At 38.1% G+C, this 18,276-nt stretch overlaps 1 protein-coding gene across 1 annotated transcript in view; it reads right to left on the bottom strand.

Annotated features, from left to right (window-relative positions):
• RALGPS2 (Ral GEF with PH domain and SH3 binding motif 2) overlaps positions 1 to 18,276 on the bottom strand; it is a 106,485-nt gene that overhangs the window by 9,038 nt on the left and 79,171 nt on the right. The window contains exons 10-18 of the mRNA XM_015811259.1: positions 14,885 to 14,975; positions 13,412 to 13,479; positions 13,036 to 13,171; positions 11,457 to 11,608; positions 9,858 to 9,912; positions 8,237 to 8,314; positions 6,500 to 6,605; positions 2,284 to 2,376; positions 1,599 to 1,704 (exon numbers count right to left, since the gene is read on the bottom strand). Coding sequence (XP_015666745.1) covers positions 1,599 to 1,704; positions 2,284 to 2,376; positions 6,500 to 6,605; positions 8,237 to 8,314; positions 9,858 to 9,912; positions 11,457 to 11,608; positions 13,036 to 13,171; positions 13,412 to 13,479; positions 14,885 to 14,975 — 885 coding nt within the window. The remainder of the gene's footprint in view (positions 1 to 1,598; positions 1,705 to 2,283; positions 2,377 to 6,499; positions 6,606 to 8,236; positions 8,315 to 9,857; positions 9,913 to 11,456; positions 11,609 to 13,035; positions 13,172 to 13,411; positions 13,480 to 14,884; positions 14,976 to 18,276) is intronic.

Below are 18,276 nucleotides of genomic sequence, written 5' to 3'. Positions count from 1 at the left end.
GCACACGTCCACCCATTCAGAACACGACCAAGTCCCCGCCCCCTCAGTTCAAACCCCACTGGCAGTTAAAAGAAAGAAACAGCAGACATTTCATATTACACTGAGAAGCACAAAGCTAAAAGCACAAGCCTGATGATGATGAATGTGATTTCATCGAAACGTCGCTATGATACTTCTAATCTTACACGGGAGAAAACCCCATATGTCCAATATTTCTTTAATGGAATAAGTCAAGAAGTTTTATTTGTAATATAAAGTCATCTCCATCACAAATTATTCACTCATTAGGTAACCTCTCACTTATTTGGTAAGGCGGCAAAATCCACCTGAGATTCATCTTTCTGGCATATAAAGTTTCTGAGCTGCTATAATAACACTCCAGACCAGATGCTCTATCACAGACATGTCAAACTCGAGACGTCACGTGACATTGCACAATGTATCGGAGCTTTTTCGCCATTGTCAGCAATGGGGTGGGCGTAGTTTCCCGATGACGCATCCAGCCTGCGGGCTGGCAGTTTGACACCCCTGCTCTATCATTTCTCCATTTTGACTGTTTAGGTCAGATGACTTATTAAACTAAAAACTAACCTCACACTGCTTGCATTCTGAATTCCCCTCATCAATCTTTAGTTCTTGGGGGACTTGAGATAGATTTTTGTTTTCAAAGAAGGTAATTTGATTAAAACATTCAAAATGACTTTCCAACAATAGATAAATAAATATCTATTAATGGTTTATGTAATTCTTTTTAGTCCTGTCTTCAAGAATTATGACCCCGTTCACTTTGTTGCATCACACCTCACTACTATAATTAAAATCTGAAGTAAATTTTGTACAGGAATCCTTGATTTACAACCAAAAATGGACCAGAATTGCCATTGTAAGTCATTGTGGTTGAAAGTCGAGCCAGAATGATTTTATGACAATTTTTATGGTGTATATTAAGTGAATCACCGTGATTAAATGAATCACATGGCCATTTTTTGCTGGAAATCGGCAACAAAGGACACAAATAATGATCACGTGTTTGCAGGATGCTGCAAAATGTGAGCCAGATGTCAAGTGTCCAAATTGCAATCACATGACAGTGGAGGTGCTGTGACAGTTATAAATGCAAATACATGTTATAAGTCATTTTTTCATAAGCTGTGGTAACTTTGAACTATCCTTAAATGCAAACTGAAGACTTGCTATAATTGATTTAACAATTAATCACAAGGAAAAGGTATCTGTTGAATGTAACAACATGATAGTTAAATTTAATTTTCTTTTAATAACAATCACTGATGTCCAATAACAAGGAAGAGGTATCCATTAAATGCCAAATGATTGTTCAAGTCACAAATGAAAAGTCCAGACAATATTCACTGTTCCCTTCGAAATGGGATTTAGTATTATCAGTAAAATGGGTTAATACTGAATCTCAATTTGAAGGAGAGCACTGAATACTTTCTGAACTGATTGCAACAGACTTTGAATATTTGGGGGGCAAAATCTGCTAATGTCTAATTTGGACAAAGGTGAATACTGCACTGTTAGTCATTTCTAAAGACGATTAAATCAAGAATTTACTATTAGTAACTAATGTTACTGACCTTTTTCGGAATCTGTGAGTAGGAAAAGATCCGGATGATCTGGATCATCAGCCATCATAACCATCCAACCCACTACTGACACATTCTTACTTGGTGTAGATTTGAACTAAGAGTAGGAGTGGGGGGGGGGGGAAACATCAATGAAAATAAAATAAAAACAAAAAGAGTACTGCAATATTTGCATTAAAAATAATGGCTGCAACAAGAAGAGCAGAGTTGATCTGCTGGCTTTTGTAATGCAACACAGATTAAGTAAACTCAAAAGGGATACAGTATTTTATATATTCCAGAGTTAATGTGGGACTGGACCTTGATCCACAAACAGCGGTGTCACATAAGCAAGTTTTATGTCAATTATGGAAACCCCCTTTTCTCTTTGAATCTCCCTGTGTGGGCTGAAAGTTGCTATTTTTCCATGCACAGAAAAACTGAACTGAATTATAAGGCTGCTTGTACCTTTCTGCAACAATTACAGCAGGAATTTTGGAATTAGTTTTAAAAATCACTACAACTTGCTTGCAGCAAAGCTCAAGATTAACATAGAGGAAGCAAATGAATAACATATATTGACAATATGAAGTTTATAGAACGATGGCAATTCAGTGTTGCACAATGTGCAGCATTCACACTGAAAGGCTGAAAAAACCCTTCTGCCAAAAGCTAAAAGCAAGAATACAATACACACATGTTTTCTCTCTGTAGCCTTTAAAGACTTTGCAGCATAGTAGAAAAGCTGTGCTCCACACAGAGCCACCCAGTATTTGGTCCAAGAAGCGACCTAGATGATTAGAAAGTCACAAGGTTAATAAATTCAAAAGGTATCTGCCATTGCATCTTAATTTTGTATATATTTTACTCCTAGCCAGTTTACACATTAACTAAACAGAATGAGACTTTTAGGATATTGTTAGCTGTAATCCACATTATATGCTGTAATATAATAACATTTTGTGTATTCATCTACTTTAGTAAACATGGAAATTTAAAAACATATACTTGGCATTGGTTCAGGATTCCCAAACTGCAATGTGTCTTAAGTCACCCCAAGAGCAAACCAGTACAACAAATAACATCTCTTTCCAATCTAGGGCTTGAGGATCACCAAGAAAACCAAAAGTATGTTGTGAGCCACCAAACCAATGTAGGATTGAAAAATCCTTTCCAAACTGGGCAGTTCTACATGCTGGTTACAGCACTGGTACAACTATTTATAGAGATACATACTTACAAGCCATTATATCCTTTATTGCTAAAGAATTTTCATTATAGTCTATATCAGTGTTTCTCAACCTTGCCAATTTTAAGGCATGTGGACTTCAACTCCCAGAATTCCACAGCCAGCAATGCTGGCTGTAGAATTCTGGGAGTTGAAGTCCACATGCCTTAAAATTGGCAAGGTTGAGAAACACTGGTCTATATCGTTGGCTTATATGTTAAGACTGGCCTACAGGGTAAAAAATCTTAATGCATATTTTTGGAACTCCTTATATCTCATAGGGAGTTCAGGGACAACCAGTTACTTTTGGCTGTCATGGCAGGAGATCAATATCTACTTATTCAAAGCTTATCAAACAAAAAGGGGGATTAGCAAGATAATCTTGACTTAAATTTAGATTAAATTTAAAAATAAATCTCTTCATTTCTAAGATCATCATAAGTGTCTGTATGCAAATAGACAGTGGTGTTCATCTTCCAAAAGAGGGCGATTTTACACCTTCTGGATCATCTTCAAATGTCTAATCTGGCTTTTCTAAGGAAATAGTGGTGCAGTAGAGAAAAGAGGGTTACTTGCAATGCTTTCAGATAAGGTTCAAGTCTGGGCATAGGGCAGAAAATATTTTAGTTATACTTTGCTGGTCTATGACTGTAACAAAGATCTGATATAATTTAGTTGCACCGATGGATCATTTAATTTGGGACATGGATGAGTGTACCACATCCTTCCTGGTCTGTTTACCTCTTTTAGCAGAATCTAATACAATATGAACCACAATTTTTTTTAACCTGCCTGCAAGGGCTGGGGGGTTCTATTTTACAGTGCTTTTACACTTTCCTGATGGGTGGTACCAGACAGTATGGTGGGTTAGAGGAGACCTACTTTGAACTCAAATTTGAACTCATTAAATTTGCAGATGACACCAAGCTGGCAGGAATAGCCAACACTCCAGAAGATAGGCTTAAGATACATACAGTAGAATCTTGGCAGACTTGAACATTGGGCACTATCTACCAAAATTAAATTCAATGGTGAAAAAAGTAATGTTCTACATTTAGGCAAGAAAAACCAAATGCAGGGGTACAGTATAGGTGGTACCTTGCTCAACAGTAGTAACTGTGAGAGGAATTCTGGGAGTTGAAGTCCACAAGTCTTAAAGTTGCCAAGGTTGAGAACCCCTGTTCTAAACTATCATGAGTATCTGTACACTGTGACTATTTGTCTATCACAACACTCTATAATATTCTTTAAAATTTTATTTATACTGCCCAAATCTGGATGATGTAATATTAATAAATTATTATGTCAAATCATTAGTAATGTTAGAAATTTGCCTACTGTATCTGCTATTAGCTCAGCGTTTCTGCAGACGAATGCTAATTCATTGAGGACTGTTAAACATTATTTTATAGGATAATGGCTTTACACAGTGCAAAAGCTGTTCATTGCAATGACTGACCTGATGATGTGGAAGGTTCACAAACAAATGTAAAACTAATACCCAAGCCGCTAAAATTAAAAGCTATTTTCTGGACATGAAGTACTGTCAGTCTCATTTTCTATTTTTACAATCAAGTGCCTAATAGACAATGTGATGACTGAGTCCATTAGTAATTCCATGGTACATGTAAGATTCTTCAAACTAAATCCAATATTATACCCTCCAATACATCTTCTCTTCTTCTGGTAATAAACATTTTTCCACACTAAGCAAATACAATTCTTATTGTTGTTAGTAAATAAAGTTACATATCAACATTTGTTACATTTTTCTAATAGTGTCAATAATATCAGTTTAGAATATCTTTTCCAACCAAAACATATCTTAATTGCATTTGCTCTCAATATCCATTTATTCAGTCCATATCCTATTTTTGCTTTTTTCAATTTCCTTCAGTCTTACTCTAGCTTTCTTCCTTTGCCAACTAATTTTCCAAGTCAGTGCATCTGGATCATCAAATAATTCTTCCTCTATTCTTATGTATGTTATTTGAAATAAGAGAAACAATTTAGTTAAAAGTATTTTTGGAAGAACTAGCCCATTGATATTCATTAAACAGCCTCCCTCCTTCTCCAGTTTCCCACAGTTCTATTAACGGCTCTATCTTCCATTCCATCAGCTCTCCTTCCTTATCCTCCAGTATGTTCTGAAATCTTGGTTTGTAGAATGTCTTTTCCATTTCCAATATTATCGTTGTGTTTTCTAAGTCTTCATTTGTCTGAGTCTGGTCGTTAGTTTCTTCCTTTCATCCTCAATTTTTATGTCAGCATTCTCTAGTTTTCCTTCTATTTTCTGGGTTGTTAGTTCCTTCTCTGTAGTTATTTTCTGAGTTTGTAGATTTCAATTAGAAACTTGCTCTTTTATCTCCTTTGTGTTATTTTTAATCTCATCATGAGATAAAGCAATTGTTTCTTGTATTAATTTGAACATGGAGAGAATTTCTTTCTGTGGTTCATCAGTATTTTCTTGGTGGTATGTCAAACTGAGGCTTCTGGAGACAGATGTTAAGGATGGTTTCTTACCATTTAGAGCTAAGTATGGAACATCCATTTTATTTTTTTGTAAGTGGCCTTTATAAATTATCCAACCAACTATCCATTCTCAAACCTCCCCTAAGCAAGTATAAATAAAATTCATTTTTTTTCTGTCCAATGAGAAATATAGTCTTTCTGTCCAGGAAGAAGAAAGAACCATTAAAGGTTGTTTATTAATCAAGATTTATAATCCAAAATGTTCCACCATATCAGGCAATAGTGTATGTTTCTTCTACAGGAAAATGGTTCCACAATACAGTTCTGAAAGTCAGTATTTGTGTTCATAGTTCAGACAGGCCAATTTTAGAGTAGCAGCCCCTAAGTCTATTCCTTTTTCTCAGCTGCAATTCTCAAAAATAAAAGCTTCCAAGGCCAGTCAGAATTTTATCTAATTCTGGGCTTCAAGCCAGGTTTCTTTTAAGCATAATAAGTTGTAGTGTCGTAATTCACCACTAAATGTCATTAACTCTGTTTTTCAGTTTTTAAAGCCAAAACTTATATTGTAAACTTCCCTCCTCATCGGGGGGAGTGCTTTGGGTAGATTTTCAGGAAGAGGTCTTAAAGTCATAAAGAGAAGCTCGGGTCTCACCCAGTTTCATCCATGTTGCTGTAAAATTGCTTGTTGTCTTCCGGTGACAGCAGCTTCTGACTGGCTACGCGAATGTAGCCAGTCTTTCCCGTGCCAGTTTGGAGGGCTTCCTCAGATCAAATGGGAGGGCTGACACCCCCCTGAGATCAACGAGGGTCCCCTCCTTGCTTGTTGCCTCTACGGGGTGGCTTTCAACCCTTTCCAAGGTCTCCCAGCAGGGCGAAATTGAACGTCAAAGACGGAGCCCTGTCTTCCTGCATCCGCTTCGCCGTGACGTCAAAACCAGAAGCCAGTCTCACGTATTTTTCAGCACCATCCATAGGAAGTAGTTTGGAGGGGTAGCCACACAGATTGTTTGAATAAGTCATGAGATATCCTGCCACAATTTGCATTTTATATATTGTATATCCTGTTTTCCTATCAACTGACTTCTAAATATTTTGTGACCTACTGAGATGTACGTAATTCAAATGCTTGAGCAATCATTGGTGAATTAAAATATTTTTGAAACAGGAAAAGCCAATTTTGAAAGCATTTTAAATAATTTATTTAATAACTTACTGTTGGTTTCTTCCCCTCTTTCAACAAAGTTTTTCTTCTAAGAACCCCTTGAATAGTAACAGCTCCTGGATATAAATGAACAGCTAAATCTTCAGATTCTGCAGAACTAAAAAAAAAGCAACTGTAAAGTATGGGAAGGTATTGTGTATTTCAACAGAAATTCTTGAAGTATCACTAATATCTATGTTTTCTGAAACTACCATTTTAATTATTGGATTTAATTATGGAAACTTTTAGAAGGATTATATATTTTACTTGCACAGCACTAATTAACATGCTAACAACTGACTTATAAATAACTATAACTTTCACTATTATATACTATGACAAAGAACTACAAATAATTCTAATTAGCAAAAAAGCTGAAATAAACTCCACTTTAAAAATTCCTTTTCTTTTCTTTTAAATAATTCTTTCCAGACTTTTCCAGATCTGCTAAAAATATTGGTTTTATAGTAGTCATTTGAGTTAATGAAAAAAAGCATAAAAAGAAAAACAAAGAAAAACAGCAAGAGGTTAATACATGCACAATATCATACCAAGATATTTGAAAGCAATAACAGAAGCAGCAGGAAAGCAGAAAAGCTGGCCCAGAGCTGTTAAAACAAAGCTGCTGTAACATAGGTTGTGTTCTAACAAGTGAGTAGCTGACCAACTTTTAATGACAGGAAATATTTGACTGCACAAGTGTTTGTGTAACTGCATACCAAGCAACTTATGTGGCATAGCCATCATTCTCCAGAGACAGATTAAGAAAGTAAAAATTTCTGAAACATCTTGGAGAATTTCTTCCATATATCTTTCAACTATTTAGCCTATAAACTAAGAGAGATGACAAACTTTCTAGACCTTTAAAAGTTAACATATACTTGTCCACATTACATCAGATAATAAGTTATTTGACGCTAGATTAATGTTTACTGAAGAATGTAAAAAGACCTTGATGTGAATGTAAGTGCTTCTCATAAAATGTTATTCAAAGCAACTTTAAGGCAAGGAATGCTCTGTTCTTTGTATAGCATTGCTAAGAAAACAAGATGAAGGGGAGCCCTTTTTATTTTATGATATTATTATTACTGCAATTTTTTTTTAAAAAAACTGCCTTTTTTTGGTAAAAGGCACTATGGCACAGAGACTCATCTTCAGTGACATAGTTTTTGTCTTCTAATTAAAAACTGTCTTCTAATTAAAAACTGCCAAAGGTATTTTGGAGAGGTGTGAGAATAGGCAAGGAAGGAGATAGGCAACTGAATTTGGAGGACCTGGCCATACCAGTTATCCTACACTTCTTTCTGCCTTTCTGGAAATAATGGGCATCTGATTTACAATTTATATGGCTCAGGTTAAAAAGAAAAAGCAACATTTTAATTCTCACTCAATCTTCAAAGTTCCAACATTATTCCTCTTGCCATCTGATCACTTCCAGTACCATCCAATATCATAAATGATGGTTTAGAGGTGTTTTTTTTTTAAGTAGCGAGCTAAGTAAAACATTTTTGGATTTTTTTGAGTAATTTTACAAAATCAGATATGCAGATTACAATGGGCCAGCCATAGGCTGTGAAGATATAATTAAGTTTTAAGACATATATCCTGTTTCGATAAAGAATGTTCACCAATGTGATATGTCAAGATAGTTAGAAAGAACAGGAGTGTCAGATTACATCCACGTCACTATCAAATCAGTCACCAGCACCAGAGGAAAATGTCTGGCCCTTGAACACAAGGGATTGGTACCTGCTGCCCTTCATGTGGCTCCAATAGCCATTTCGTGCTATTCTTGTCACCGGACCAAGAGAATGGTATAATCTGTTCCTGTTGGATTCCATTATAAATGGTACGGGTTACATTTTTTGAATTCATAGTCATCATTTGTTAGAACACTATAATAAGCTTTCCTTTCTGCTACATTGCTACTTCTTCTTGTTCTGTAATCACCCATGTATTTCAGTTTTCAAAAGATCTCTTCTTATTTGAACACATGTTCTTGGTGTGAACACATATAACAATAGAATATTCTTACTGGCATCCCAATGAATGATTAGACAATCAATATCTTAAATAAATAACATCTGCAGTTAAAACAAAACATTTCTAAAAGGTAAGTGATCGGGAGCAATGTAGTTACCTTAGAATATAAAAACATTCCCTCATAAAGTGGTTTAGCAATGTATCTTGGCTTTTTCTTCTGAATAAATTCAGAGATTATATGATGCATAGAGGTGTGGCATGAATGGGATGTGTGAGGGGCTGATGTGGCATGAGTGCAGAAGGGCTGGAGGATGATGTGAGAATGGGGGAACTTATTCCAGTGACTTACAACATTCTCTGCTGGCTTTCCCATTAAGTTTCTGAGGAAGTCAGCGGGAAGGTTGCAAATAGCGATTATATGATAGTGGGGTGCTTGGCAACTTGTTGTAGATGCAAATGAGTTCCATGCACCCAGGTGGTAATCATGTGACCAGACGAGTGCTGGAATACCCAGAACTCTGAGGATCGATTGTAACACCATTCATTCAGAACTGTTATAACTTGGATTTGTACGTCAAGAACTACCTCTATTTATATTGATAGAACTATTGTTGTATTCATATTACTGAGCAAAAATGCATTAAGGTAATCTAAGCCAGGGAATAAAAAGTATTTGAACAGTTCATCCTGCAGAAGAAAAACCTTTAGTTTTATAGAATCAACTATGATTCTACTAGCTTGTTATGTCACTTTCATTTGTACTGAACTGGGAGCGGCACAAGCACCTCAGATCATAGTGGTGCTTTATCAAATGATCAATGCCTTTCACTTGAAAGCTGCTGCAATGATATACAAAATAAAAGTAATTTTCTAAAAACAATAGTAGATTTACAGCATGTTTTTATATAAGTCAATCATATACATTCACTAAGATAGAAAAGTCAGTCATCTACTGTTCTAAATTGGTCAGGCTGCATCACAGGAGAACTGTCACTTGGATTTTACTCCAAGCCTATACTGTAAATAGGAGTTCAGCTTTGGGAAGCTTCTTTCAACAATCTCCCAAATAGCTGTAAGTAGATGACGAACCACTCATATAAGCTGCATATGTTCCCTTTGAACAAATTTGTTACAAAACAGGATTCTGAGATCCCTGCCAAAATATTAGTGATAATACACCCTCCAGAAAACCTGCATGATCGAACTACTTTAGCCATTATTTTTTGTCTTACATATATAACCCATGTGTAGAAAAAGCAGTGCTTTGATTAAAAAGCAGTACCAGGAAAGTTTAGTACACTTGGTACACTTTTCTACGTGGAAATGTAAAACTGTCATATGTTAAATACACGTATGAATAAATATAAAATATATTGACTTCTCTTACCTTTCAAATGCTGGCCATGAAGTTTCTTCACTGAGCTCTGAACCATCACTGCTACCTAAAATCAGAATAAATGAATAAATTTAAAAACTCTCTAATTTTATGACTTACCAAGCCTGAAAAATGTTTCAAAAAAACTCTACCCATAATAAAACTGACTCAATTGCAGTGACAGTTAGTTTAAAAAGAAAACAACTTATTTCTGGGAGTTTTGTTTATGAGATTAATTGCGCATACTAATTTTTATGTTCAATTTCTCTCTCCCCACTTAACTGTTAGAACTCACTTAAATTCAAATAGTTTAATTGCATAATATAATTTAATTGCATTATATTAAATATGAATATGAATATGTATATAGTATTTGTTCTTTGTTTAGTAAATGAATAAGCATTTGTGCCTCTTCTTTCATTATGTTTGTGTGTCTCTATGGAAGAAATGAAGTAGAACAATAACAATTTAGCACCATCTTCTGGAATTAGCCAACTCCTTATAAACTCTAGAATCTAAAATTGCTTACGTTCGTAATGTCTTTCCCCTTCCACCATTTTTGGACCAAGTGCTTCTTTCCCAACTGGTCTCATTTTCGATCCCTGAGCCTGCTTCAGCAGGCTGCAGTGAAATACTGGGTGCACTTTCCCCAGTACTCTAGGCAGTTTCATTTCTACAGTTACTGGGTTAATAATTTTCACGGTCAGGAAATGGCCTATGTATTTAGGACCTAGCTTTTTACAGGGAATCTTCAACTTTAGGTATTTGGTGAATAGATACATTTTATCTCCTCCATGGAACGTTCCCTGGGGAGCTTGCTTCTTATCCTCTTGTTTCTTTTGACTCTCTGTTGCTTTGGCAAGTGCTTTCCTCACATTATCCCAAGTGCCTTTTAGGGAATCTACCCAATCAGCTAATTCACCAATGAGGGGGTCTCTCTTGGGCATTCTGGTATTGGCACAAACTCCACTCCTGTAGCTATCTTAAATGGGGTAAGCCCTGTGCTACTGTGTACCACTTTGTTGTATGCCACTTCAGAGAATGGCAGGAGCTCTGCCCAGTTAGATTGCTGGTAGTTGACATAACAACGCAGGTACTATTCCATCATTGCATTGGTTCGTTCTGCAGCTTCATTTGTACTCGGATGAAAAGCTGATGAATTAAGACCCTGGGAGGACCCTATCAGCTTTACAAATTCACACCAAAACTTGCTAGTAAATTGGACCCCTCGGTCCGAGATTATGCATTTAAGCACTCCGTATAGCCAGTAAATATGTTGCAGGAACATCCTGGCCAATCTCTGGGCTGATGGGAGGCTGGAACATGTGGAGAAGTGAGCCTTCTTTGAGAATAGGTTCACCACTGTCCATATCACCATATGCCCTCCACTCTCTGGAAGCTCGACTATAAAGTCCATGGCTATCTCTTCCTAAGGCCGGGTCAAGTCAGCCACTATCCACACAGCATACATTATCCTATGTATGCTGTGTGGATAGTGCCTATGCATGCTGTTTAAATAATATGGAGGAGAGGTAGCATATAAATATAATGAAAAAATTATACAAATTTGAATTTCAAAAGACACTTTTACTGACGGAGATAAAATCTCACCTATTGAAATTCCACTGGAAAGAGTGGAGCTCTCTGCTTGCCCCCGTAATGGAGCATGTGGTTCCATGACACTATCATCTAAAAGATGCCTTGGTCCTGCATTTGGGAATGTTGCACTTTTAAATTCTGCTGTGTTCATTTTATGAATGAAACTAGAAAAATAATAAAATACATTAAGATTGATCACATTATTAAAACAGTAAATATAACACAGTACCAAAAGTATATTTAATAATAGATCAGACCTCAATAATCAAATCCAAAGGGAAAGACAGAATAAAGGCAATTAAAAAAGTTTAAAAAGATAAATGTTCCCAAGAATATGTAATTGTATAATAGATATGAAATAGACATAGATGAGTTAGTTAATATTTTTGTACTAAAATTCTACAATTCCTGCTTTTTTCTTTTAATGTACATGTACTTTATACCTTTATAAACAATGGGCAAATATTTATGAACATGGACTATTAAAGAATGGATTCCAATATTACATTTAGAAATGGGCATGGAAGAATGAAAATGTTATTAGGAAGTTATGTCTGCTACCAGTGTTTAAATATTGGTCTTTCTTTACCACAAGCAGCCTAAATAGATTGCCAACCACATTTACAATCATAAAGTGATTTGCAAGCAAGAAGCTGTATGTATGTACTTTGCAATTTAATTCCTAAATTTTTGGAACTAATGTTTAAATATGAGGATTAACTGCATTTCTTTTTTTTCTTTTTTCTTTTGCTCTGAGCAAGAGGATGATCAGTAATAAGGTAGAGGGACTTAGTTATAGTAATGACTGGTGCACCAATGGAAGACCTGAAGGACCAAGTTAGAGACAGATTATTTTGGAGAAAATCTATCCCTGTATTTGCTAAGAACTGACATTGACTTGATGAAGCATAATCAATCAATATATAAACAATTGGGTTCAGTCTATAAATCAATATGAAACCATGGCTTGTCAGTTTAATGACTGTAACTATGATTTCACAAAACATTATAAACAGAAACACACAATTTCTTGCTTTATGCTTAATTTGTTTTGTTTCCTGAAAACAGAAAGGAGCCATTTAGATCACTGAGTTAACCTGCTAATCCAAATGTCCTATTCAAAGCTCTAACAATACAGAGAAGTATAAAGCAAAGGAAATTAAAACAAAATAGAAAAATATTCTGTAATCAGTGAAATAAACAATAAATACTTTGTGATGGTAGAATTATATATATATCTCAAGATTGACATATTGTATTGTTAGACTTTTCTCTGTTTTTGACTGTTTCTCTGTTTTGGAGTTCCAACAATGTCATAATTGCATTGCCTGTCTGCAAATCTGAGTTTGGCTTGTTTAATAGATTATTTAATAATCCTCAGTTATCACGATTTACTTATATTTATCTTGTATTTACTTATAAAAAGGTATACATGTATTGAGCTATTTAAACAACCTAATATACACACTGCATGAAAAGTCAATGGCAAAGAAGATACTTAGTTCATATATATGGCTTTTTAAATAACAATAATTTGGAGTATAATGAATTTAAATAACAGAAGGAACTGAATCTCAAATGAAATGCTAACTTGTATCCCAAACTGTGACATTTTCTATGCCCATGAGGCATCAGGTTTCTAGGAGATGGAGGAGTTGGTGGTAGCAATGCTCCTTCAGCAGTAGCATTCTTTCGCACCATTTGGGGAGAAACACCCACTTCAGGGCCTGGAAAAAATAAATAAAATGAGTAGAGCAAAGAACAAGTTTGTTATTATAATTCTTCAAAAATCTTCAAAATAATTTGGAAGTACATATACAAAAATTTTATCTATTTCCCTCTCTTTTTAGTTTATTTTAAAGTTTGCTTAAATTAGATTTGCTTAAAAATATTTTATGGATATTATAAATCCAGAAAATAGGAATACTGGGGAGTAGAATCAGAGTGTTTCATTGTTGAGTACTTACCAACTAAATCTTCATGAGATGCAGTGGGGCGTGAGGTACTGGTCCCAGGTTCTATTTTTAATGAAAGTCTGTGTTAAGAAAAAAAAATATTGCCAATTGCAAATTCAGACATCTACACTTACTTTCATTTTCTAGTTCAGGGGTCCTCAATCCCTGGTCCGTGGACCAGTACCGGGCTGCGCCATGCCAGCAACGGCGCCACACAAAAAAGCAAAGCCCCATCTGCAAGATACAGGTAGCACATAAAACCACACACCCTCTGGTCCGTGGAAAAACGTCTCTCCATGGAACCGGTCCCTGGTGCCCAAAAGTTTGGGGGCCTCTGTTCTAGGACATCCTACTAGGAATCCATCAATAAATCACTTGAGCCAGATTGGTGGTGGTTAAGGTGCTGACCTAGAAACAAGGAGACTGTGACTTCTAACCCTCCCTTAAGCATGAAAATGTCTGGATGACCTTAGGCAGTCATTCTCTCTCAGCCCAATAGATATCATAGGTTTGTTGTTTTGGGGAAAGTAGAAGGCAGGAGTGTTAAGTATGTTAACCATCTTGAGTTACACATATGAAAAGGTGAGATAAAAATATAATAATTAGCTTCTCAGAGTAGTATCGAACCATGAATTAGGTGCCGTATAAATTTAAAAAAACCTCAAAATAAATAGTAACCCTTATCGTATTTTGACAGATTTAAATAAAAAAACTTCAATTCTTTTAATAAGTAAGATACAAAATACCCATTTTTCATTTTAAAAGAAAAATGTGTGATTTAGAAGTGCCATTTAAAAATGCTGTGATTTCCTGGAAACTTTCTCCCACTCTGTATAACTTAAAGAAAAGAAGAATGAAACAGTTGCACATGTAACTGCTATATGTCAATTAGTTTTTTAAAAAGGCCAATATGGATTTATATGATGAATACCAAATACTGCAGTTAATAACAGAGTAAGAAATTGGGAGGGAAGATGATTAAGAATAGGGGAATATAACAAATAATTCATAATAGATTAAGATTGTCTTAGATCTTGAACATCTGTTGATTCTTATTCATCTGTTAGATTTATATTCCACCTTTCCTATAGGAACTCAAAGGAAATTACATTGGAATCTCCTCAAAAATCAGAACCCTGTATTGCAGGTTGGGTGGAGACAATTACTGCTCACCCAGTGAATTTCATTCCTAGTTCAATACCTAAACCACTACAGGGCTTTCTGTTTATTCTTTTCATTCATTCATTTTTAATATTTACAGCTAAGGGTTATATTCTAGGAAAGAAAGAGCAAGAAAGAAAAAAAAGAAAAAAAAGAGCAAGAAAGTACTCATGAAAAACGAGAGCCTATAAACAGAAATGTCCTAAAAATTTGAAACACTTATGAAACAAAACTACAAGTATTGTTTTGTTCTTTATGAAAAATTACTTTAAAAACAAAAATTTAATAATGAATATATTACAATTGACTAGATTATATACTTACTTATAATTATCATCTTCCACAAACTTCTGAAGTTCCTCTATATACTGAACAGAATTCAGGTACTTTTGAACATGAGGCAACACAGGAATATCTAAATAGTAATTAGTATATAATGGAGAGCAGTTATTTTATTGTCAGCCATTAAGATCTATGTATTTTTATATGGCATGATTTCATATCAATGTTAACTATTATTGTTATATTATCATCTTCCTTTTCCCCCCACAAAAGCAGGCATTTAGCTAACTACTATTCCCACAAATGTCTGTGATAGAAGGGGCGTTGTCTTAGCTGAACGCCTTTTCTCAGCACGGAGATGGAGACTCCACCATTGGGTAGTAGACTGTATTCCTGCCCAATCAGATCAAGTCAGCCAAAGTTGCCACGCCCGTCCTGGACCGTTGATCTCCAGTCTTTGACGCGAGCGTAGCCATTGACTGACAGCAAGACGTTGTGGCTCACCAAACTAACTGGCCCTATGCTCATACAAAACGTACAAGGGAGGGAGGTGGAGTCTCCATCTCTGTGCTGAGAAAAGGCGTTCAGGTAAGACAACGCCGGAAGAGGTCGTGACTCTACCTCTGAGGTGGTAACCCTGTATGGTTTCGGATGACAGGGACTCCCACCCATCGTCTGACCAGGGCTCACCGTGAAACCTCATTTTGGACAACCTCTTGAGAGGATGGCTTACTAGCCTCAGCAGAGGCAAATTTATCAATTTTATAGTGCCTAATGAAAGGAGAAGGCGAAGCCCAAGTAGCTGCCTTGCAAACTTCCTTGATGGAAGCCTGAGTGGCCCATGCCGCTGAAGTAGCCGCGCTCCGTGTGGAGTGGGCGGTCACCCCCCGCGGAACCGGCAACGACTCAGCTTTATAGGCTCCGGCGATGCACGCCTTTATCCATCTCCCAACAGTGGAAGAGGACACTTTCCGACCCTTGGTGGATGCGTGGAAAGATACAAAGAGGGCTTCCGATTTCCTGAACTCCGCAGTCCGTGAAATATAACATTTAAGGGCTCTGCGGACATCCAAACAATGCCATTCTCGCTCCAACCCATGCGACGGGTTGGGGCAGAAATCAGGCAGTACTATCTCCTGTGACCTATGGAATAGGGAATTGACCTTCGGAACGAAGGTAGGGTCTAACCGAAGGGTAACCCTATCCTGTTGAAAAACACATAAGTCATCTCTCACCGAAAGCGCCGCCAGCTCCGAAATGCGACGAGCAGAGGTGATAGCCACCAGGAAGGCCACTTTGTGGGACAGAGAACGAATGTCACATGTCCTGAGTGGCTCAAAAGGAGATTTAGTAATAGCCCGAAGCACCCTTGACAACTCCCACGAGGGGTATCTGTGTACCACAGGAGGATTTTGGTTAGAGGCTCCCTTAAGGAACGACTTTACCAAGGGGTGATGACCCAGTGATTCAGCAGAGTCGCATGAAAGGATTGTAGACAAGGCTGCGACTTGCCTGCGAAGGGTATTAGGGGCTAAACCTTTTTCCAGACCTTCCAATAAATAATCCAAGATAATTGGCACAGTAAGTGCCGAAAGTGACAACCTCCTCCCGGAACACCATGATTGGAAATTTTTCCACGTGGCCTCATATATGCGGTTCGTGGACGGACGGCGCGATGCCTGAATAACCTTTATAACCCCTTGTGAGCAGCTTTCTCCAGTTAAGATCGAGCGCTCAAGTGCCAGACGGCTAACTGGAGCCACTGGGGTTCGGGATGCAGAATGGGGCCTTGGCTGAGGGAGACCTGATCCGGCGGAATCCGCCAAGGGTCGCTGACTGAAAGATTCACCAGATCTGCGAACCAAGGCCTCCGTGGCCAAAAGGGTGCCACCAGGAGAACCTCCGCTCGCTTCTGAAGAATCTTGCGGATTACCGCTGGTAGAATTGGCAGAGGGGGAAATGCGTAAAGCAAGCCCTGCGGCCAAGGGCTCCGAAGGGCATCCGTCCGTTCCGCCCCCACTGTCGGAAAACGGGAGAAAAAACGTTGAAGATGGGCATTGTACTGGGACGCGAAGAGGTCCACTAGAGGAAGACCAAAACGGAGGCAAACCTCCTGGAAGATCCTCAGGTGGAGTCTCCACTCCGCGTGATCTATCGTCGATCTGCTCAGAAGATTGGCCTGTGTGTTTGCTACCCCCGAAATATGGTCTGCCATGATAGATGCCAGATTGCGTTCCGCCCAGAGACCCAACGAAAGAGCTTCAGACATCAGGCTCCGAGATCGAGTGCCCCTTGGCGATTTATATGTGCCTTGGCTGCCACATTGTCCGTGAGGACCAGGACGTGTCGCCGTGATACTAGATGGCGAAAATGCCGAAGAGCTAGATGGATGGCCCTCAACTCTAGCCAATTTATATTGTGCCGTAGATCTGATGCGGACCAACGGCCCTGTACCCAATGAGACTGAATGTGAGCCCCCCAACCGAACAGGCTGGCGTCGGTCGTGAGGACAATCCTGTCCGGCTCCTTGAAACACAACCCTCTGAGGACGGCTGGTGACAGCCACCAACTGAGGGAACATAGCACGTGGTGAGGAAGAACCACTCTGTTGAGCGAAGCACTGAGGTTCCGCCTCTGAAAGGGAAGCATGAACCTTTGCAGTTCTCTGGTGTGGAGCCTTGACCAGGGTACTATCGCTATGGCAGAAATCATCTTCCCTAACAACTGGGAGAGACTGACCAACGTCGCCGACCGACTGCTGCGAAGTCGAAGAATCGACTCCCGTATGCCGTCCCTGCGATCTTGAGAGAGATACACCCGGCATTTCAAGGTGTCTATAACGGCCCCCAGGTGTAAGAGCCTCGTTGTGGGGTTCAAATGGCTCTTTGGAAAATTCACCGAAAATCCGTGGTCCTGGAGCAATTTTATCACCATTTTGAGGTCCGTCAACGCTGTCTGGACGGACGAAGACTGAATCAAAATGTCGTCCAGGTAACAGTGGACTCTTACTGGTATCAATCGTAAATGTGCTGCCAGGACCGCCAAGACTTTGGTGAATACTCTCGGAGCTGATGAGAGGCCAAAGGGGAGTGCCCTGTATTGGAAGTGATTCCCCTTGTATGCAAACCGTAGAAACCGTCGATGGATCAGAGAGATAGGGATATGAAGGTACGCCTCCGTGAGGTCGATAGACGTCAGGAGGTCCCCTTTTCTGACGCTTCCCAAGATGGACCGGAGCGTTTGCATCTTGAATTTGTGGTAAGCTATATGAAAATTCAAGTCCTTTAGATCTAGAATAGCCCTCCATCCCCCTGACGCTTTTGGTACCACAAAGAGGATGGAGTAGAATCCTTGACCTCTCTGATCCAGCGGTACGGGTTCTATGGCCCTGATGTGAAGCAGATGATGGATAGCTTCGTTCATCAGCCTTAGTT

This window comes from Protobothrops mucrosquamatus, unplaced genomic scaffold (genome assembly GCF_001527695.2).
Source record: "Protobothrops mucrosquamatus isolate PMUCROS unplaced genomic scaffold, P.Mucros_1.0 scaffold35, whole genome shotgun sequence".
Lineage (NCBI taxonomy): Eukaryota > Metazoa > Chordata > Lepidosauria > Squamata > Viperidae > Protobothrops > Protobothrops mucrosquamatus.
This window is presented reverse-complemented; position numbering and strand designations above follow the sequence as displayed.